This window comes from Nymphaea colorata, chromosome 11, assembly GCF_008831285.2.
Source record: "Nymphaea colorata isolate Beijing-Zhang1983 chromosome 11, ASM883128v2, whole genome shotgun sequence".
NCBI classification, from domain to species: Eukaryota; Viridiplantae; Streptophyta; class Magnoliopsida; order Nymphaeales; family Nymphaeaceae; genus Nymphaea; species Nymphaea colorata.
Genome location: NC_045148.1, coordinates 17,548,279 through 17,571,096, shown reverse-complemented (window position 1 = coordinate 17,571,096; position 22,818 = coordinate 17,548,279). Strand labels below are relative to the sequence as shown.

At 41.3% G+C, this 22,818-nt stretch overlaps 3 protein-coding genes across 3 annotated transcripts; all 3 read left to right on the top strand.

Moving 5' to 3' along the window:
* The first annotated feature begins 7,509 nt into the window (after nucleotides 1-7,509).
* LOC116264802 (protein ASPARTIC PROTEASE IN GUARD CELL 1-like) lies at nucleotides 7,510-9,399 on the top strand. Its single transcript, XM_031645212.1, has one exon. It carries the CDS (start codon nucleotides 7,630-7,632, stop codon nucleotides 9,133-9,135), a length of 1,506 nt encoding a protein of 501 aa, XP_031501072.1. The 5' UTR covers nucleotides 7,510-7,629; the 3' UTR covers nucleotides 9,136-9,399.
* A 3,749-nt stretch (nucleotides 9,400-13,148) lies between these two features.
* LOC116263614 (disease resistance protein Roq1-like) lies at nucleotides 13,149-13,583 on the top strand. The gene has a single exon (XM_031643349.1). The coding sequence runs from the start codon at nucleotides 13,149-13,151 to the stop codon at nucleotides 13,581-13,583; it is 435 nt and encodes a 144-aa protein (XP_031499209.1).
* Nucleotides 13,584-14,944: 1,361 nt separating this feature from the next.
* LOC116263613 (disease resistance protein Roq1-like) lies at nucleotides 14,945-21,178 on the top strand. Its single transcript, XM_031643348.2, has 5 exons — nucleotides 14,945-15,085; nucleotides 17,702-18,806; nucleotides 19,393-19,713; nucleotides 19,878-20,366; nucleotides 20,484-21,178. Exons 2-5 carry the CDS (start codon nucleotides 17,742-17,744, stop codon nucleotides 20,973-20,975), a joined length of 2,367 nt encoding a protein of 788 aa, XP_031499208.1. The 5' UTR covers nucleotides 14,945-15,085; nucleotides 17,702-17,741; the 3' UTR covers nucleotides 20,976-21,178.
* Nucleotides 21,179-22,818: the final 1,640 nt, after the last annotated feature.

Below are 22,818 nucleotides of genomic sequence, written 5' to 3'. Positions count from 1 at the left end.
TATTTAGACTTTTCCAATCATTCCATGTCGTTTTGCAAGGAGTTCATGCATAATTGCAACGCGTGAGTGGGGGGAAAGCAGACAAGATTTATAACCAAGAAATTTGTCCTCCGGGCCTTGTTTTCTTTTGCAGGTACGGGGAAGGAACAAGTAATTAGTGGCATGATTGGCGGGCTGGTTGAAGAAGACGCATGAGTCTTTTAGACTTCCTTTTCCCTTTTGTTTTTTTGGTTTTTGTTTGTCGGAGGCTCTTGATCGAATTAGCTTAGCTCTAACACATTCCTTGTCCATTTCAAAGGGCTTCTGCCTAGGGATGTCAACGGATCGGATTCGGATCGGATATATCTTCAACCATATCTGTTTTTTCGGATATTCATATATTCGGATTCGGATTCGAATTCGGACAAAGCAAAGTCATATCCGAATCCGAATCCAAAATCCGATTTTACAATCCGAATCCGATTTTTATATTTATATCCGAATCCGAATCCGAATTTTGAACCTTTCAAGCATTAGATATAGGATATTTGTCTAAAACTGAATCCGATCCGAATCCGTATCCGAATCCGATCCGATATTCATGTATATCCGAATCCGAATCCGATCGGATGTCATTTATTAAATCCGAATCCGATTCGATTTCTTAATCGGATATTAAATTTTTATCCATATCCGTTTTTTTCGGATTGGATCGGTCGGATATCCGATTCAAATCAGATATATTGACATCCCTTGTGAAACAATAGTCTCTCTCTCTCTCTCTCTCTCTCTCTCTCTCTCTCTCTCTCTCTCTCTCTCTGATATAATATATATATATATATATATATATATATATATATGACAGCCAAAGTAAGAGTAGTTTCCATTTATCAGTGGCTAAAACCTTTTTCCTGATTGTCAAAAAGAAAGAGACACAAGTTCCAGGGCCCGCAAAGTATTTTCAAGATTCACTTTGGAGAACATACAGGCTGATCTCATGGTTACGATTGCTCGTAAGAAACTGAGGTAAGGGTTTTCAAACAGTCTACGGACTGTTTACAGAGGCCAAAGTAAATTTTTTTATGTAAGTGTTACGTGATAAATCTTGTTCACAAAACAAGAAATTCATTGCCAAAACATTCAGTTATTGGCGCCCCGGTAACTTCATTCGCAAGCGCGAGTACGGTTTCCCCATGTAAGATACAAAAGAAAGGATGGCTTGGAAGCGATCAATGTTCTTAAAAGATCTGTTATATGAAAATTCTTAATTCATATAATAAAGACCTACTTAATTATGTAGTCCTTTACAAACTCAGGTGTTCCTCATCCTCGCCTTCTTGTCAACCAAAGATTTGTTTTTGTTTTAATAGCTCGTGTTAATTTTATTGCTCAACAGTTCTCGCTTGACAAATATGTTTACAAAAACTAAATGTTCATTAAAATTTCTAAAGTAACTAGGTTGCTCAATTAAAGAAAAACTGGATTGAAAATTCATCACCGTTATCGAAGATTGCGACCAATCTCAGAACCAACATGTAGGGGTTGAGCCAGAAATTTCTAGGTAAGAGGCACTAGTACCAAGTTATAATTTTTCAACGACCATCAACATGTAAATGAAAAAAAAAAAAAACTGTCCTGAGGTGTCAATATCAATTAAGTACAGGTTTATGTGGGCAGTTGCCCACACCTACCTCGCCCTTGCCTACAAGCTATTCCATGAAACGTCGTTTCTCTCTTAGGCTATGTAAGAAATAATTAACTTCTGTCACTAACTATGTATCCTACAGTTCCGCCTTAAATATTTCATTCGATTTAAACTGAGATGTCAACAACGGACCAAAGGATCTGAAGTCTAGCTTTGTAGTCTTGAATATTTCATATCTTTTTGAACTCGGGCTCCATATGCTCGACATAGCAGCTCTGCTATTAAAAAAGCATATGTAGATCATGTTTCACATTTTTATCACAAATGTATATTATGTTTGGTACTAAGGATGGGAATATTGAATGGCGACTCTAGCTATTCAGAGTCACGCAACTTACTCATGAGAACTGTCTGATTTATTATGACGAACGACGTTGAGAAAAACAAGAAGAAAAAAGATAATGAACATTTTCATCATTTAATATTAGTTTATACATTTTTTTTTAATTTTACTTTCAACTGTCCATCCCGATTGATACTAGGTGACTATGGATAACTAGAGTTGCCGTTTACTCACTCATGAAGGATGGCCCTATGGATAGTTTTTACATGCTTTCCTGTTGAAAAACCCCTTGCAATTCAGCTAAGCTAAGGTAAGCTGACTGCTTTAGCTAAGCTAAGTGAAGCTTGAGTGTGAGCTTAATTTCTTAAGCGTGTTTTTGCTGAACTTCAACAAGCAGGCTTGATTCAAGTTCAAGCACAACTTGAGCTAGGGCTTCCAAGCAAAAGCCAAGACTCAGCAGTCTTACCCCCTCAAACTTGAGCTGGGTACACCTGTAGAATATTAATGCTGGGACTCCAGCAGTTCCTCACCTGCATAATTTCAAAATTTAGTTCCATCCGAAATTTGAAACATAAAAACCAATTTATGAAATTTGCTTGATATAGAGGCTAAATTCTAATGAAAGTACATGCAAATTGGTAAGCACATACTAGACACATCCAGAAGACCCAGGCTTTTTTACATATTGCAAAAACGATTTCTAGTTTGAGAGATATAGTCATTTGAAGTTAAAGTTAGGCAAAAATCAGGCCTATGACAACAAGTCTGATTTTCACCTAACTTAAAATTTAACATCTCTTAAACTAGATTTTCATGAAAATCTCTAAGTGCAACTAAATTAGTTGTGCGAATCTATCAAACAATCATATTAGAACCAAAAGCAAAAAAATCAAATAACATTTATGTGGTTAATTACCATATGTATTAAACCAAATATTGGACTCCTGTGAGTCAACTGCAGATTCGGCGGCAAAATATAATTGGAACTCTAAAGTTTGGTTTTTGCATGTATTGGATTGCGATATCCACGGAAGTGAATACAGAGATTCCCGAAGAGAGAAAAATTGCACGTCAAATCCAAAATAGCTTGATTTCTAGCTTGGGATTCTCTACCACTTTGTTGTAACAACATGGCGGGGGGCCAAATCAAACCTAATTGAATCCCATCCCTATTTGGATCTAATCAAACACCAGGTTCATCAATATTATGGACTTTGGATTGGGCCAGACCCAGATCACCACCTTCAATATTTGCTGAATCAATTTATTTGTATTGCACCATATTGTTTCTCTCAGTCCCATCTAGCACTTTCATCAACTTCCTTTTCTTCTTAATCTTACTTTTCCACTGGTTCTCTTTCCAACTAAATTATGTATTGGTGTCTTCATTGTTTGGGTTGGGGCATGCTTTGTTTTGTACATTTTGTTGGATCAAGATCAAACAAAGAAGACCAATTAGGTAGATATATGTGTATATATATAAGTTGGCCCTGAAAGTGTTCCAATTTGGTTCGGACTCGAAAACAGTTGGTGTAGATGGAGTAGAAGCATAAGCAATCTACGAATATGCTTCAATGAACTTACGCTCCGATTATGTTCAGTATTTGGATCAACGCAGATCGAAACTAGGAGTCCTCCGATCACTGAATATCATCACAACAAGCCATCAGTGGAATGCAAGTAAAAAATAAGATCTGAACTTTATTTGTTAAACTTGAATTTGAATCTGGTCACTAGTATAATATCTGACGTCTAAACGTAATCGAGCCAGATCTTTGTCAAATCTCAGTCAGATAATGTATGTGTTTATGTAACTGCATACCAAGTTCAACCAGTAATTGAATCTGAATCTGTTTTTCTAAATCCAATGTCTGATCCTTTTACGTCCCGGAATGTGTGTTATTTTAACATTTGTCCTTCTGTCTTGAGAAATTTTGAAGGAAAGCATCTATCAAACAATAAAAATATGTAAAAAATATTAACCTTGGCTCTTTATAAAAGAAGCAATGAAGTTTCTGTAATTTTAAGAGACTTAGGAAGAAGGAATCGAAGTCGGGTTAGTGTAATTTTTTTTTTCCCTTTTTACAACAAGAGTGGACCTTGACACCACTCCCTTTTAAAAAGGTTAGGCAGCAAAATGAAACTCACAGCATTGCCCATTTAGTGCCCCCAAATTTTATTGTGCATAAGAAATGAAATCTTTAAAATCGGTATCTGGATTTTGGCAGTATCAGAAAATATATTTAATGTTTCGATGTTGCAAAAATGCCTCTTAATTTCTTCATGGAAAAAGAAAATCATATGGAATTTTCTTAATTTGGAGCTGGGATTGATGTCTGCTCCACCACTTAAATTATCATATTCACCAAATTCATCATGTTTCATTCCTTAGAAAATACAACGAACCCCAAATCCAACTTGTAGACCAATGACCGACATCACACTTTGTGGGTAGCTATGTTTCAGGTTCCAATTAACCGAAACATATATATATATATATATATATATATATCAACCAATTAAGTCATTTTCGAAAGGGATCGCCAGCATTTATCAATTGAACATGCTGCCAAAGACTTTCTTTATTGCATTGCTTGATATCCAGGAATTAGATTTGCTTGATCTTGCTGGTAATGGAAACAAGAGTTTTGTTTAAATAATAACATTTAGATTTGGGTGTCGATTCCAAGAAGAATTAAAAATTGGCTATGAACAAAACCCAAAACCTGATTAGAATCCAACTGAAGCTAGCGTAAGGCTCTGCATTTGGTAGATGATTATGAGGGGATCCGCATAATCGAGTATGAGCCCCAATCGTCAGGTCCAAACACTGATCTGAACTGGGTTCGACCTTGCACCATCCCTACCCTGCTTCCTTGTTACTTATCGTGTCAGCAAAAAACAAGCTAATTTCCTGGCTTGCCGTGTGGGAGTTGTGCCGATGTTTGGAACATGACTTAAAATTATTGGTTGGCCTTGTGTTTCAAGAACCTGGTAAGTGGAAGGCTCATCTTGTAACATTCCAGAAATTTAGTCGTGTATCGAAAATTGGGTTGAAATCCGTCTAACGAGCGGCCCGAGCCTAGGAGTGAGCCGGGTTGTTATAGTGGTATCAGAGCAGTTTCAACACTCGGACCTGAAGTATTACACGTACAGACGCGTGTGTCTTATGAGGGATGGATTGTAACACTCAAAAAATTTAGTTCTTCATAGAAGATTGTGAGGAATTTTCAATGGCTTATAAAGGGAGATCATTAATGAGATGATTGTTTTGGTTCTTAGCCTTTTCGAGAGCTAAAGCTGAAACTGTTAGGAGGCGGATTGGAATCCGCCGAACCAGGGGCTCGAGCCCAAGAGTAGGTTGGGTTGTTATACATCCCCCACCGTGGCCCAAGCATGCATGCGCAAAGATAGGTGCGTGCTGCCAACCGGTGTTGTCAATATCGGTACCAACGTGATGACATATGGACAGCGCCCAGCTTCCTTCACCTAACATCCCATTGTTCGCATCCTTCAAGTTAAGAAGGGCAAAAGAATTTCAAATCTCAAGTTGGTTCAAGAGTTTTTATTCAATTAAATTATAAAAAATGAACCTAAAAAGATATTGGAAAATAAATAAAAAAAATGTAATATTTTCTGAAAATTTCTCACAGCAGTTTCATCTTCATACGGATACCAAAAAAAAAAAAGGCTTAATTAAACATGCTGCATGTGTGCTGATCAAGATGGCAACACATGTTCCCTCTTCAGACAATCACACATGAACCAATAATTTGGATCACATCGAGGGCAACATCGATTGGTGATTGTAACTTGCGTGTGCTTATCAAGATGGCAACGCCACATGCGATGATTGAATGAACGCCAAATACGACATCTAAATTAAAACTGATATCGAATTCCAAATTTTCCCTCAGCTTTTGAAAGCGATCGGGCGCGTCACTCAATTCATGGAGCTCTTTCATGAGTCCACTTGCTGATTTATTATGTATTCTTGTATCTCTTGCATTGCAGGATCTGGACCCGCATAGCAGGCGGGCCCTCCATGTGAGTTAGGTGGATTCATACTGTTGGGGACGTCTGCCATGTGGCTACCGATGGACGGCCGGGATTGAACGACAAAATGCGATCCTTCGGCCGCGGCAGCACCATGTGTCCAGGCGTGGTAAGTCAGCTAACGTGCACATGTCACCCACATGCAAAGCCACATACATGAGGGTTTGCTGGGTAGCCGGTGCATGCATTAGCAGAGCCAAAAATTTTAGGTGGTGGGGGCACTAGTTCAATAACCTTAATGTTTTAAGCCCGCATACATAAACATCTAAGTATATGAAATTATTAACATAAAAATAAAAATAAGTAAAGTTTGTGAGCCTAGTGTGAGCAACTGCCCACACTAACGACGATGCATGTTCTCACCTGTGCTCTTTCTTTGTGACTGGGCCATTTGTATGTATAAAGAAGGAAGAGATTAATGCATCAACAACTATTTGCTTTACTACTCAACAATTGATTGCCATTAAATGAATTTTTCAGGATTTGAAGTGAACAGCCCAGTCTTTATTGGGGGCCTTGGATACCAGACTGTCTGGCACCGGGTGAGTCCGTAGAAGAAATGGACCGTTACACTCTTATTTGGATCCGTCGCTTTGGCCTGAAATATTCAGGCTTGAAGCTACGTTTGGTCCAAATGGTGATGACTTGAACAAGAACGATCTGGATCTGCTCGCTCCATTAAGTAGTGAATCTGGTATTGGATCCGGATGTGAATGAAATCATCCGACCCACCCCGTTTTCGTACGGAGGGGGGCACGTCGGTCATTCTAAAAGAAGGAAGGAAAAGGACGACCTACTCCCTTCTCCAATGGAGCGGCGAAAGCCAGAAAAAAAGGGGGATGACTGATGACTGATGAGGTGGGGCCCGCCCATTCTCCACCGCGCGCCACGGTCAGAGGTATATTTCGGTCCCTGAGATGGCAAAAAGGGCGAATACGGACGTCGATCCTCGTGACCTAGAAGCACGTCAGCCAGGCTGGAAGGGGTATTTTCGGCATTACACCCTAAGAAAGAAAGGCCCCACGTCGACGTAACGGTCCCATGAATCGCGGCGTCGGAGGGGTAAAAACGAAAAGAAGCAAAGGTTTTAACCTTTTGAGAAATAAATGCAGAGAAGGAGAGTAAGTTACTAGGACGTCCACTTCCATTGTTAAAAATTACGGACGTGTTTATCGAAGCTTTTTGGGTCGTAACATTGATCTATGAGGAACTTGGACGGAGCCGCTAATATACGTTTGGGCTTAGAACCGGAAAGAATGGCTACTGTCATAGAGTCGATCAGAGGAGTGACGTGCTTCAGTTCCAGTATTTATATATGAAATCTTAGAATAGGAAAGGGCGTTCCCATAGATTAGGTGACGGAGCGCTTTTCCTTTTTCCTTTCCTGCTGCTGTGTTTTTTCCACTCAATGCTTCTGACGTGATCCGTCCTTTTGGTGGGCCCCATCGCCTTCCCTCCCGTCCCGTTATAAGCCCACCCCCACTGCCCCCTGCCTCTTCGAAGTCCGTGCCTTTGGATAGATCTTCATCTCCCCGCCCCCAACTCACTCTTTCTCTGCACTCCTTCGTTCATAGCATTGCTGTGTTCCCTTTCCCCAAGAGCGGCCATGGGGAGGCATGCTGCTTTCTCACTCTTATCTTCTCTTACCATCCTCCTTTCTCTTTCTGCATTTTGTTTCTCCAGAGAACTGAAGCACGGCCACGGCAAGACCGCCACCCTCGACGTCGCCGCCTCCCTCTCCGCCGCCCACCAGCTGCTCTCCCGCTCCCCTCTAGTGCTGGAGGACTCCCTCTCCTTGGCGACCACCACCTCCTCCGACGGCACCACCTCCTTCGAGCTCAGGGCCAGGGAAACCCTGAAGCCCTCCGGCCACAAGGACTACAAGAACCTAACCCTGGCCCGCCTCCGCCGAGACGCCGCCCGAGTGGAGGCCCTCAACTCGAGGTTGGCCCTCCGGCTCCAGGGCGTGAGCAAGGCGGACCTTAAGCCCCTGATGGAGGAGGAGGAGGAGGAGGAGTTCGGTGCGCGACTCGACTCGGTCGACGACCTGGAAGGCCCGATCGTCTCGGGCATGACCCAAGGAAGCGGCGAGTACTTCTCCCGTATCGGAATCGGGCGCCCCGCCAAGGCTATCTACGTGGTCCTCGACACGGGCAGCGACATCACATGGATCCAGTGCCAGCCATGCACCGATTGCTACCAGCAGGCCGACCCCATTTTCGACCCGGCCGCGTCCCAGAGCTACGCGCCTCTCTCGTGCGACTCGTCTCAGTGCAAGTCCCTTGACGTATCGGCCTGCAGAAACGGTACGTGCGAGTACCAGGTCTCCTATGGGGACGGATCCTACACGGTGGGGGACTTCGCGACGGAGACGATGACATTCGGGCCCAGCGCGTCCGTCGACCGGATCGCCATGGGCTGTGGCCACGACAATGAGGGTCTGTTTGTGGGTGCCGGCGGGCTGCTCGGTCTCGGCGGTGGTTCTCTCTCTTTCCCCAGCCAGCTCTCTACCTCGGCATTCTCTTACTGCCTCGTCGACCGGGATTCCAGCGCGGCCGGGACGCTTACTTTCGGCCCCGCTTCCGCCGAGGGCGCCGACCTGGTTCGGGCGCCATTGCTCAGAAACAAGCGCATGGACACTTTCTACTACGTGGGTCTGTCCGGCATCTCCGTCGGTGGATCCCCGCTCTCCATCCCGCCCTCCGTCTTCCAGATGGACGAGAGCGGCAACGGCGGCGTCATCCTGGACTCCGGAACGGCCATCACCCGGCTCCCTCCTTCCGCCTACGCCTCCCTCCGAGACGCCTTTTCCGCAGCTACCCCGAGCCTTCCCCGCGCGCCCTCCGTCTCGCTCTTCGACACCTGCTACGACCTGTCGTCTCGCACCAGCGTGGACGTCGCCACCATCGCACTCCACTTCGGATCGGGCGAGTCGCTGCAGCTGCCGGCCAAAAACTACCTCGTGCCGGTCGACTCGGCCGGCACGTTTTGCTTCGCCTTCGCGCCCACGACGTCGTCCGTCTCCATCATCGGCAACGTGCAGCAGCAGGGCATCAAGGTGTCGTTCGACTCGGCCAATTCCCAGGTCGGCTTCGCTCCCAACAAGTGCTAGAAGCCGGGGCAACCGATGCCGGTGCGAACCGGCCGATACTACCAAACCCACCTGATGCAAAACCTTTGATTTTCCGACTTAAGGAGAAATCAGGCGAAGGTAACAAAGAAAAAAAAAGCAGAGATTTTGGCTGGTGGGGTGAAGCAACGAAGTAGTTGGATTTTGTGATTAAAAATCACAAAATTTTTTAGTTTTTTGTTCTTGAGGTTGGTGGGTGTAATTATTTAAGATTATGTTATATTAATTATGGGTAGTTGATCATCACTATGTGTGCACAGTTTTCTTTTTCTTTTTCTGTTCTCAGTTATGTTCCAGGTCTTTCCTCCTGGGTCCCATTTCTCCGCTTTCTGAGCGTGAATCAATTTCGCCGATTCTCCCTCCCGCGATCGACTTTGCCCGGCGACTGAGAGGATGCTTCACTCACCGTCCCGGCAACCAGATAGTTGCATCGGAAGAAGTTTCTGCATTATCCACACCTGACTTCCATGAGTAGTTCTAGTGTGGAAGTTAGATGATTCGTTTGTGGGTTGTAACTTGTAAGTAAGAAGCCAGGGAATTGAACTTCCGTCGTCGTCTTCCTTGGAAACATTGATGTCTCCCACTTGCCGGTGCTTGGATCGAAAGGAGGGAATGGTTCTACGCGTCGGGTTTCGGGCAAGGGTGGCATCTGGTCCCCCTGCGATATTGTGTGGGAATCAGGACGAATCCCCAGTTTCCCATAACGAAGCTAACAAAATAGTGGCTTGTCCGGCAACACCGCCGGTCATGTGGATCTCACATGGTGGGGACACCGGCAATCATGTCTTATTCCAAACAGTATCCAAAAGGATTGTTATCCAGAAATATTCAACAAAAATCGCGATCTAAAGTTGTTCCAACTTCGGAACTTTAGATTTTTAGATAAAAGAAAGTCATCACCAGTTCTACTGGATTGAACTAGTTTGTTTGAGATGGTCTATCACCAACTCTACATTAGGAGAAAAGGAAGAAAAGACGAGACTAAGCCATTGATGACAAAGGCGAACCCGCTTTGGCTACGTCGAGCTAAAAGTAGGTTCGAGCGTGACTGGTGAGCTCAAGGAGCGGACAATCACGTGTTCAAGAACTTAGCGCCAACTTGGTTTCCTTTTCTTCTTTCGTTTACAGCAAGTTGGCTTTCATCTTCTCAAAATAATGCAAGCTCCAAGAATCCATTAATTCAAGGACCCCCTTTTAGCTATCACCTAAAAAGAGAAGTGAATCTCATGTTTCTTAATTTTTGATACACCTCATATGTTATTGATAACCATTAATGGGTCCACCTTTCTTAAAGTTACACAGTAAAAACTGGGTCGAGTTGACTGGTTACAGTACGCGAGCACTTCCTTTTCGAACTTTTCGACTGAAAAAGCCCAACATGAAAAATTACAATGTTTTACACTTTTTACTTTTTAGAGTTGGTCTTTTAACATGAAGTATCGTTCGAAGTTGCCGTTCAAACCAGGGCAAATATGAAGTCACAGATTATGTTCAAAGCTTCACATGATCTTGTCGTTCAAATCTATGAGTGTGTGTGGATATGTAGTTTACCCAAGTGTGTGTTTTATGAAGCCACTCCAAAATTCACTTACAAGGTGTTCCTAATACCAAATGGATCTTAATAAATTGTTATCTAAACAAGTCTATGATTATGAGCAAACTCCTTATTCATAATCTTGCTCAGCTTTCTATGCAAAACCAAGCAGAGTCTTGTGTCATGTGCCATGGCGAGCTTAATCAGCCAGAATGGGTACCCAGACTTGTGTCACGTGCCATGAACCAAGTGTGAACCCAGTTTGAAGTGGGTCCCAGCCCAGGTGCGGCACCCTGGGTCACGGACTCAAAGGTAGAATTAAAAATCAGGTCGGTAGGTAAGGCCGGTGTGCCCCGGCTTTATTTGGGTTTTAAGTGTTATTTATTGTCATCCCTCTCGAGAAAAGGGTGAAGAATTGCTGCCAACATGCACATGGGAGGTTGTGGCTTCCAAATTAGACGAAGAAGTAGAAAATTAAAAAAAACGCCCAATAAAGTACTAACCCTAAGTGGGACCTATTCACATCTTTAAAACCCTTCAATTATTTGGCATCTTTACTACTTAGGGTCTTACAAGCAAAAAGCTACATAAAAATAAAGATTGGATGTTTTGCTATGTCGTTTACTGACACGTGGGGCCATATATTCCGCAGCAAAATATTAAATATTTCACTCGTATGTCCTTTTAATAGATCTCACTATCTTAGTACTGTAATGCTGCGTATCTTTCATCTTAGTAGGGGTGCAACGATATCAGTATTCAGTATCTGAATAGACTCTTATTTAGAGTCACACCAAGTTCCCTCTCCTTTTCTTCTTGTCCTTAACCGCTACCAAAATTATCGCCTTAATTATTGCATAAAAGGGGATGCGTTCGATTGATGACAAAACTATTTTTCTGGTATCTATATTAATTTAGCTCAAAGTCTTACATTATTATTATGTAAGTTAATTAGTGCAGAATTCCAAGCTCTCATGCACAAGCAGTATCCCCCTTTTTCGAAGCAAGGGTTAACTGGCCAAGGTGGAAAGCTTGGTCTACCGTGTCCTTCAACTGTTACCTATGACGTAATTTGTAGGTCTTCATCCAAGAGGCCAACAAGGTTGCCACCGTTGGACTAGCTGTTTGTTCACTGCTTCTTAGGGAGGGGTGAATAATGAGTCGAGCTACTCGAGCTCGACACGTTAAAGCTCGACTTGTGAACGAGTTTGACCCAAGTCATTTGCTTAACGAGTCGAGCTCGAATTCATGAGTTGACTCATTCAAATAATCGAGTTGAGTTCGAGCTCAACATGTAGCTGTTGAGTCAAGCTCTAAGCCTTAATCAAGTCGATATATTCAAACAAGTTTACGAGTTTTCAGAGCCTTAATCAAGTCGAGTTCGAGTTCAAAAGGTGATGATGAACATCAATTCTATTCAAATGAGTATATCAAGCCTTAATCGAGACAAGCTGGAGCTCAATAGGTAACAGATGATATCAATTCTGTTCAAACGAGTTTGTTGAGCCTTAATCAAGTCGAGCTCGACCTCAACACATAACCGTCAAGTTGAGCTTGAGCTGCTCCTGTCGAGCTATTCCCCTTGCTGCATTAGCTTAAAAGAACAAACGCGTGTGGTCAAGACAAGTTATTGTCAAGACCTAGCAAACGCTTTAATAAAGTTAAAGCCAACAAAAGTACAAGCAAGTCACGGGAAATTTCACATGGCTCTTTTCTTTGGAGTGAAGGACTGGATACGACGGCACGGGGATGAACAGATGATTCACATTAACACCCAACTCGCACTCCTTCAAGCAATCATAATTTTCAACAGGTTCGAGTTCTTTAGTATCAGGATGTGGTAAAAACTGTTTTTCTATTGACGAAAACTTTGAAATAAAGTAAAGGCTCATGTTCCAACTTCCAAAAGATTTATTTTCCAGCTTGAATTCACTGCAGTAATGAGTTCAGAAGAGGCGACGGTTTCTATTTGGTGGAGTAAACACTCGTCTCATAGATCGGCAATCTTGGACGATACGTCAGAGCATGATTTAAAGCTAGCTGTAGGAAACATATATTAAATTAATCAGAAGATGTGAGCTTTTGTTTTCTGACTCTTTCCTGTTATGTCTCCACAGTGAAGAACAAAAAATGGTCCCGCTTGTTGTGGGAGAAGTGAGAAAATTAAACAAGAAACCTTTGAATGTAGCAAGTTACCCCGTTGGTATAGAATCTCCTGTCGATGATGTTACAAACTTGCTGTGCTCGATCACACGAGCATTATTGGGATTCAAGAGTTGGAGGAATCGGCAAGATAACAATTGCCAAGGCCGTTTGCAATGTATTAAGCAATCAATTTGAAGCCACGAGATTCCTTTCCGACACCAGTGAAAAATCGAAGCAGCCTAATGGACTTGCCTCTTCGCGGGGTCAGCTTATTAATGAAATTTAAGAAACTGGCCTCGAAAAGGATGCGACTACCATGAAGAGGGCTCTTGTCAGTCTCGACAACGTCGATCGCGTGGACCAAATTGATGAACTGTTAGACCAGCAGCATGCATTTGCTGCAGGAAGCAAGATCATAGTCACAACAAGGTGTGAGGACGCTCTGATTACGAAAGGAATAGAGAACCATACAATCTATAAGCCAAAAGGATTGGACAATGACCAATCTTTTAAACTGTTGAGCCATCATGCTTTCCTCAGTGAACAACCAATGGAAAGGTTTCAGGTTTGTGGGTTATCTGAGCAAGATGTGCAAGTTACTGGTGGAGGCGCTTTGAGGTATTTGGTTCTCTGTTTTATGACAAAAGAACTGAAGAAGAATGGGAAGAAATGCTGGTCAGGTTGGTGTCGGCTCAAGGTGAAGATATTCCAGGGATTCAGCACGAGCGCGTCCAAGAACGACTCGGAATAGCTTATGAACAGTTGGATTCTAATGAAAAGCGCGTATTTTTAGATGTAGCATGTTTCTTCACTGGACGAGGCAAAAGTAGGCTTTGGAATGAGGAAGGAATAACAGAGGCATTGCAGATCAATGAATTAAGAATTTCTTTTCTTGGCTTGCGTTTTGTAAACCTTAAACGGATCAAATGATGGAGGGTTTGCTTAAATCCTGGTGATTTTAGCTAATTAATTTTGTGGCAATCTAATTTTTCAGCTAGTTTTTAAAATTTTGTTTGTGTATATTGATTACAAGACAAAAACAATGTTTCCTATTAATAACATGTGAGACTAAGTCATTTACTCTCTTTTAAAAGTTGAGCTTTTTCACAAACTCAATCTCAACACTTAAACTCAATGTTTTGCCTTCAAAATGGAGTTTAAAAATGTTATGTTCTAATAAATACACCCGCAGTGACGTTTTCTAGTAATAGAAAAGCACCATTAAACCATGGACAGTTCCCTAGCCCACGATCCTATCACCCTTCAAACCCGCGGCCTACCAAGTCAAGGTCAATTTAGAAAAATAGAAAATGATAATGACAACTATCTTGGGGGTTCTATATTAAGAAAAATAAATGAGATATTGACGATGTCAAAATCAAGATAATATAAAAATATTCAAATTTAAAGGTTTTTTTTTTTTTTTTGGAAAGCTGAAACCAAAATCAAAAGTAATCCAGCGGAGGCCCGAGTATATCGGCTACTGCGTCAAGTTCTAGAAACAAGAAAACGTTACATAAAATTGTAAGAATATGAATATATGATCTAGTGACAAGAAAAATATAATTAATCGATAGAGGCATTAATGCTGAAAAGACAAGAATGCAGCCAATTAATAGTTTTCCTTACAAGGCAGCAGAAGTTCATTGTATTAACAATTTCATGGCAGATATGAAAAGTTGCAAGACTGGTCTTATCCTCTGAATCTACAAGTAATACAAAAATGAGTAGCAGATTGCGAGTTGCTTTCTGCATGGTCAAGAAAACGACGTAGATCAATTGAAAAGAGAACTTGAAAAGCAAGGAAAGGTGCAAATAGGGCTGAGTCAGTGAAACGAAATGTCAAAAGAAATTGGAAAAGAAGAAGAAAGGACAAGGCCAACTCATTAAGGGGGCGTTTGAATAGTCCGAGTTTCGACTTTAATTCCATCATACATTAAAAACTTTCGTCTCTCATCTCATCAAACGTAGAACAAAACATCATTTGGGTGGATCTAAGTCGCACCTGTTGATTTCGCAAAAAATAAGTCAAGTCCACCTATAAAAGAAGTCTGCACAATTATGTGCGACTTTTCTCCCCTGTGTTGTTTAGCTCCGAGCATCTAATTATTCCACCGGCATAAAAAGTCGTTAGAGCTGTCTGCAAGCTTACATCTCCCTCCTGCATTGCTTACTCGTTCGTCCTCTTCTCAGCTTCTGCAGAACTCTTCTTCCACATCTCAGCAGGGAACTGTATTCTTCACCCTCTCTCAGGTATGCAACAGAGACCCTCTGTGTGTGTGTGTGTGTGTGTGTTGGCCGCTTCTTCTGCTGCTCACTTGGAAACGTTGTCTGAGCCTGTGTTTATCCCTCTCCCTGTCTTTCTCTCTTCCTCGCTCTCTCTCTGTCGGACCCTTTGGCTGATCGGTATGTCTCTCCATAGTCTCAGCTTTCATCGGCACACTTGGCTATTTTTTGTCTGTTGAATCACATAGCTGAGGAAGAGCTAAACATATGATATGGCCTGCTACTTCCCTTCTTTCATTTGTCCACTGTTTTCTAGATTAAGCTGGAGTGGGAAGTGAAGCTTGCGTTTTCTATTTAGAACAACTTCTGCTTTGCAAATCCTGTCTAACGTGTTAGAGAGCGTTAGTTTTCTTTCTGAACTTCGTGATGCATTGATGGCGATTAAGCCTACAAATTAATACGTCTTCGTAGATAGTTCACAAACTTGCTTTTATATTTAACATCAAGTTAAAACCAGGCGCGCTACTTCTTTTATCGGTTCTTATTGAAGTGAAATGTTGGCAAAGATCGAAAAGTAATTTGATCTTTTAAACGACAAAACACAATCTACTGTTTCCACGGTGCATTGCCATCAAACTGATTATACAACTTGTTTATGAAAGGGAAAAAAGAAAACAAGAAATTTGATTTTCAAGGCAAATACCGTGGTAAAAAATTATATTCATGATGTGTTGACAGCTTCCAGTCAGCTTATGCGCGTCGACCTATGTTTGATTGTTATTCATGCTCAGATGGCCAATTTTTTAGGGGGATGGTGGTTGATAATGAAGGTGGGAGGTAGGTTCGAAGGTAGGAATGGTATTTTAATACCATGTACATCAAACACGGAATAATAATTCCTGTAATAAATATAACACGGAATAAACTTTGATACATGTCTCAGTTCCAGCTCAAAAGTTGAGATAGTAAAAGCAAGATATGTCAACCGCGATTGATAACGGATCTTAGACAAAGTGCCTTGAGAACCGTGTGGGTGTTGCAAACACTCCCTAGGGGTAAGAAGCAAGCTTTTTCCAGCGGTGGGCAGCTTAATCTCGGGCGGGGTAATCATGTATTAGGATCAGGAATGCACCCAACAAATCATGGCTAGCTAACTTCACGCTATCATTCTAGCACAAAGTTTGTCCACACCCCAACCGATGTTTCAAATAACTGAGAGACACATAAATAAATCGTTGATTAGGAAAGAAGTAGCTAGCTAGGAAAATCTTTCTGATTTCATATTCCAGGCTTCCAATTGCTCTTTAAATAGAGAAAGACTAGACTAATGGACTTGGGTTCAGTTGTATGGATCTGGATCTCCATTGATCCATTTGTACATATCCGATTTCTTTTCTTTTTTTTTTTTTTACATATCCTTATATTCTAAATACCATCAAGGTTCCAAACTAACAATATAAACATAAACGAGATCTTAGACTCTGATACGAGATGGGGTCTGAGTTTGCTTTGCATTAGCTCTGCTTGAAAGGACGCCCCATTCCCTCCCACCCCCCAAAAAAAAAAGATAAATAGTCCGTGCAGTTGATAGCTTAAAAGATTACCTTAATATTTAGTGGTCAATGAGCGAGTGATTCTCCTTTGACTTGGCTTTAAGGAAAGTAAAGGAAAGTAACTTTGGAAAAAGTGTTTTATATTTAATATTCCAGAATTCTACTTATAAAATGGGTTCTAGAGCTCTCCAAATAGAGAAAAGTTAGATTAACACATTCAGATTCTGTGGTATGGATCTGAATCTCTATAGATCCAACTCTTTATGGACATGAATCCCTTTACCTAACTCGAAATTCTTACATTCTAAATGCCGTCAATAGTGAAGACATGTTTCCTTATTTGCCCACGGATATAGTTATATCGCTGAACCAAGTAACTCACAAGTGTTCGCTGATTTGTTCCTTGAGAGCTTATTTTCTTGTTGTTTGATAATTTCTATGGCGCACTATTTCGACGGTACAATTTGTTTCCACATTAGGTACCCGTTCAAATCATTCCATTGATATGTAGTGGTGGAGCTACTTTGCCGGCTGCTGCCGGCAATTGCCCTCACCAGTCCCATATAAACTTTTTCATATATATATATGAGTGCCTCGTACTGGAATTTGCTTCATTTACACATATAAACATTGTTAATTTTCATTTTTTTATATATGGAATACTCCTTAAGAGTTTAAAATTTTAAGTAATCGTGCTTCAGAAACAGAAATGTCTGGCTCTGCCACTACACTATTGATACGAGTGTTCAATATCCAGTCAATTCCCAACAGAATGATTTAAGCATTTTTCTTTTTGAAACAAGGCATTGTCTCAGATACTCTCCATTTCAAACAAAAAAAATCTGGATCATATCGTTTCTTTCAGTCTGAGCCGTTTGAGTAAGCTCCCTTGCAACTTTATATATGCACCGACAACTTGACAAAGCAACGAGTGGCTACATCGAAAAGGAAAAGCACCAAGCCACCTGAATTATGTTCGACGGGTGTCCCCGTTATAGTGGTGCTTTACATTGTTAACGTAGAATAATATGTGACCTGATCTGTATGTGTGTTTTTGTTTTTCTGACTCTTTGTTGTTATGCCTCCACAGTCCAGAACAAAAGCTGGTTCTGCTTGTTGTTAACGACGTCATGAGAACATTAGACGGGAGATTATCATCAAACAGGAGACCTTTCAATGTAGCAAATCACACTGTTGGTATAGAATCTCGTGTCGATGATGTTACAAACTTGTTGTGCTCGGGCGACGATCACACAAGCATTATTGGGATTCAAGGGGTTGGAGGAATCGGCAAGACAACTATTGCCAAGGCCGTTTGCAATGAATTAAGCAATCAATTTGAAGCCACCAGCTTCCTTTCCGACATCAGTGAAAAATCGAAGCAGCCTAATGGACTTGCCTCTTTGCGGGGTCAGCTAATCAGTGAAATTTCGGAAACTGGCCTCGAAAAGGACGCGCCTACCATGAAGAGGGCTCTTGTCATTCTCGACGACGTCGATCGCGTGGACCAAATTGATGAACTGCTAGACCGGCAGCATTTATTTGCTGCAGGAAGTAAGATCATAGTCACAACAAGGTGTGAGGACGTTCTGATTATGAAAGGTATAGAAAATCATAAAATCTATAAGCCAAATGAATTGGATGAAGACGAATCCCTTAGACTGTTCAGTTATCATGCTTTTCTGAGTGAGCGACCATTGGAAGGGTTTGTGGAGTTATCGGAGCAAGTTGTGCAACTTACTGGTGGACTGCCGTTGGAGCTTGAGATATTTGGTTCTCTGTTTTATAACATAAGAACTGAAGATGAATGGGAAGAGATGCTGGTCAGGTTAATGTCAGCTCAAGATCAAGATGTTCAAGGGATTCAGCACGGGGGGATCCAAGAAAGACTAAGAATCGCTTACGAAGAGTTGGATTCAAATGAAAAGCGCATTTTTTTAGATATAGCGTGTTTCTTCATTGGACGAGGCAAAGAGTATGCGATGCATATGTGGGAGGCCTGTGGACTTCACCCCAGTAGTGCAATTGAAGTGCTTCTTCGCAAGTCTCTCGTCCAAATTGATAGCGAAAAGGATGAGTTTGTGATGCACGACCGAATTCGAGACATGGGCAGAGAAATAGTTATAAGTGAAGGCGTTATGCGAAGTAGGTTTTGGAATGAGGATGGAATAACAGAGGCATTGCAGAACAATGAAGTAAGAATTTCTTTTCTTGGCTTCTGGTTTTATAAACCTCCATCTCTCTTTGTCTTTTCGTCTTCTCCTTTACTTTTATGCATTGTTTTTTTCCCTTAAAAAAGTACTGCCTTTCATTAATATAATACTTACAGGCTATAACTTGACTTTGTTGACCATGTGCTGACATAAACACAAGCAACTGTAAGTTGCAAAGGGACGATCCCTCTCCTGTCTACTTCTATATGATTTTCGGTACTCAGCATTCCAGCATATTTTATTTTGAAACGCGGCAACAATCATAAATATTGGACTGATTTTTCAGTTACAGACAGCTAGAAATCATGGAAGACACCTACATCTTTTGAGGCACTTAACATAGTATTTTCCCATTATATTGAATGAAAAATCCTTCTGTTCTTCAGCATATTTAAGTTTATTATTTTATAACCATTTTATAATAAATATGCAGAATTCCGGACATACCAATCAACTTCTCGGTTTATCATTTTTGTTGAAGATATGACTAGTGGTTCAACCACTTACGAAGTCAATTGGGTGCCTAATTTGAATTATATGCTGAGTCGTTCTGCTTTCTGCTGTTCAGGAAACTGGGGAGCGTATTGAAGGCATCTCTCTCAATTTAGAAGAGGGAGGACAGATAGATTTGGGTACTGAAGCATTTGAACGATTACATCAGCTAAGACTGCTCCGCGTAAATTTTGCCAATTTCGAAAACAATGACTTTTGCCATTTTCCGGAAGATTTGAAATGGCTGGAGTGGAGAGGATGTCCATCAGAGTCACTCCCATTAGACTGCAGATTTAAGAAACTTTCCATCCTTATTCTATCTCAAAGTAATATTACCCAGCTATGGAATGAGTCAGCACCAAGTGGAACTCAGTTGAACATCAAATTAGAAGATGGGGTATGTTTTATGAATCTAGCATAAGTTCATCGCTTTTTTTTTTCAGGAATCGAGAAAAAAAAACACTGTCGCAGCCTAGAAAACAATGCCAAATATGGCATGTCTCTTTTTCTTCTATTTTGATTTGTGTATTTATTCAGAAAGAAGTAAATATCTGATTGCAGGTTTTTCATGGACTGAAAGTCTTGGATTTATCCTCTTGTGCACATCTCAACAGCAGCCCTGGCTTTGCCAGTGTTCCACACCTTCAGAAGCTGATACTTGATGATTGCACCAGTTTGACTGAGCTTGATGAATCCCTAGGTTGCCTCGAGAAATTGAAATTCTTAAGTATGAGAATGTGCGAAAATCTGATCAGATTGCCAGACAACATGCATCAGCTGCTTTCACTTGAAAATCTAATTCTTGGAAATTGCTCCAAACTTTCTGCAATCCCAAAGCTTCCTTCTACTTTAATCACTCTGGAAGCCAAAGATTGCACAGATTTGAAAATGCCGCTTGATTTCTCAAACCTGACAAACTTGAAGTCACTGAATCTGCAAGGATGTAAGAAGATCGTCTACTGTAGTGGCCTTGAAGGCCTGGAATCCATAGAAGTTTTACTCATGGATGGATGTGAAGGCTTAAGTTTCAATTTTATGGAGAGCTTCCAGGTACCGCCTTGCCTAGTGTTCCTCACATAAGCATAAATGCATGCTGCACACTTGTACAAAAGTTCTTTAGTTGGTCTGCTCGTGAAACACTTTATACTAACGTTAAACTTTTCTCAGGGCATAAGGTTTAACCATTTGAAGGAGTTCAGCATCACTGGTAGTTGGTCTTGTTTTGAGACTCTGGGAGAAGTTATGGTTTTCATGTTCCCGTACGGATCTGAAAACGATCCTCTACTCATGGACTATGTACACTGCCATGGTCATGTCATCGACTATGAAAGCCATCGAGTACACTGCCATGGTCATGTCATCGATTATGAAAGCCATCGAAACATTATGGTTTTAATCAGACACTATGCTGGTGATGAAGTCATGTTTGAAGCTGTTAAGGAAGCTTGCCGTGATGATGATAATGATCTGGAAGACCATAACCGTGGATATTGCTACACTCTTAATTTGAATGGTAACGATGAGGTTACCAGGCAACTAACAGCTTTCTATAACAAGATATATATTTCAACAGCTGATGGAAGCTTGCTGCGAAGAATTGATATGAAACTTCGCCACAATAATTACTGGGCAGGAGTTAACAATGATTTGCGGCTGTGATGGGAGGAACTCTGACTATCGTCATTCAAAAATGAACACCGAAGGAAGGATTGGGCTATAGAATTCTCTTTTCATATTTTTTAAGTCATCCCTCTTATTCCTAGTGATTGAGATTCTGTAAGCTTTTTGAGACAGAACAATGTTTTTATTGCAAGCCCTGAAGTTTTAGGGGCAGTTAATGAAAGGTCATCAGGAACGGTCTAGCAAGCAACCAAAAAAAAAAAAGAAATAGTGATAAAAATAAAACGGCCGTTGAGTGATCGATTGCCTTATTCATTAATTGAATGAATAAGGAAGGAGCATCAATCAGCTTTTTGAACGTTGAACAGACGTTCTCTTTATTTTAGGCAAGAGTTGTACTCTTAACGCTTTTAGCCTCTACTGTATATAAAAAAGAACGTATTGTAATTCAGCATGAGAAAAGAATAGATCGATCACTCTGTTTGTGGATGTAGGCATCTAATGATCTAATAGCTGAACCACATAAAATTATCTTCTCTTTCTCACCTCGTTATGCTCGTACTCTGCTTCTAGCTCAATCGAACATGGTATTACAACAGTAAACAATCATCTTGAGGCAGTAAATCAATTCTAACCAGCAGGAACTTATGGAGCAGGAGGAGGGAGCTAGACACGACAATGGACAACACACCATCCTACAAAGTAGTGATTGATCATTGCACAGACTTATTGTACACGACAATGAACAACACACCATCATACAAGGTAGTGATTGATCATTGCACAGACTTATTGTACACGAGCAAGATAACCCCAATCTTCAGATTACTAACACCTTGCTTGATAGTCTCAATTATTTATCTTGGTCTAAGGTAGTCACTGGATTCCTTAGTGGAAAATCTAAACTCGGGTACATTGATGTTATCACAAAGAGACCACCACTCCAGAGCCCAAGATAGCAACTTGATTTAATTTTTTAGACACCATAAAAGAGGTATGGCAAGCCACCCAAGACCTACACGGTGAAGAATATAACACTGCTCACTGTTATCTCAAACGAAAGGAATTCCAAAGAAAGGAACTGTTCCTATTGGTGAATATATTGGTACCTTCAAAGGAATTTGGGATGAGATGGACGTTCATGTTCCATTGACTACTAATCTTTCTAAAGCCAAAAATCAACGCGAGCAAAACCGTATTTTTGAAATTCTTGCTGAGCTTCCAAATGACTATCTTCGTAGTCAAATTCTCATGGCACATGAGCTGTCTTAACTAAGTTCAGTTTGTACTTTTCTTATGTGAGAAGAGTCAAGAAGAAAAGCTATGGGCACTATCAACCACAAGAGTCAAGAAGTATCCAATGATGAAAAGGTGGCCTTTGCAATGAACATTCATGAAAAATGATGATGGCAAGAACTTCAAGGCCAAAAGTGATGAGGGCAGAAAACCTAAATGCATGCATAGGGGTGGAGCCAGAATTTTTTCTAGGGTCGGGCCAAGACGATTTGCGGGCTGGGCCAGGGTCGGGCCAAGAGGAGCGACCGGTCAGGCCAAACTAAAAAAATTTGATTTTTTCAATGTAAAAAAAAAAAAAAAATCCTGGGCTCACCCGGGCCATGGCCCAGGCGGGCCCCCTCCCTCCGCCCCTGCATGCATTATAAAAAAATTGGTCACTCATGTGAAACATGCTGGTTCCTTCATGGAAAACCTGACAGAGGAATAAATCATGCCACCAAGACCACTTCAAATGGAACAATTAAAAAGGAGAACAATCAGCCCAACCTTATGGGAACAATCAGCCCAGCCTTATGGCCTCTCCGTCAGATAATCCTATCACTTTGGAGAGTCTTACGCTACTTTTTTTAATTGTTGCACTCATTGG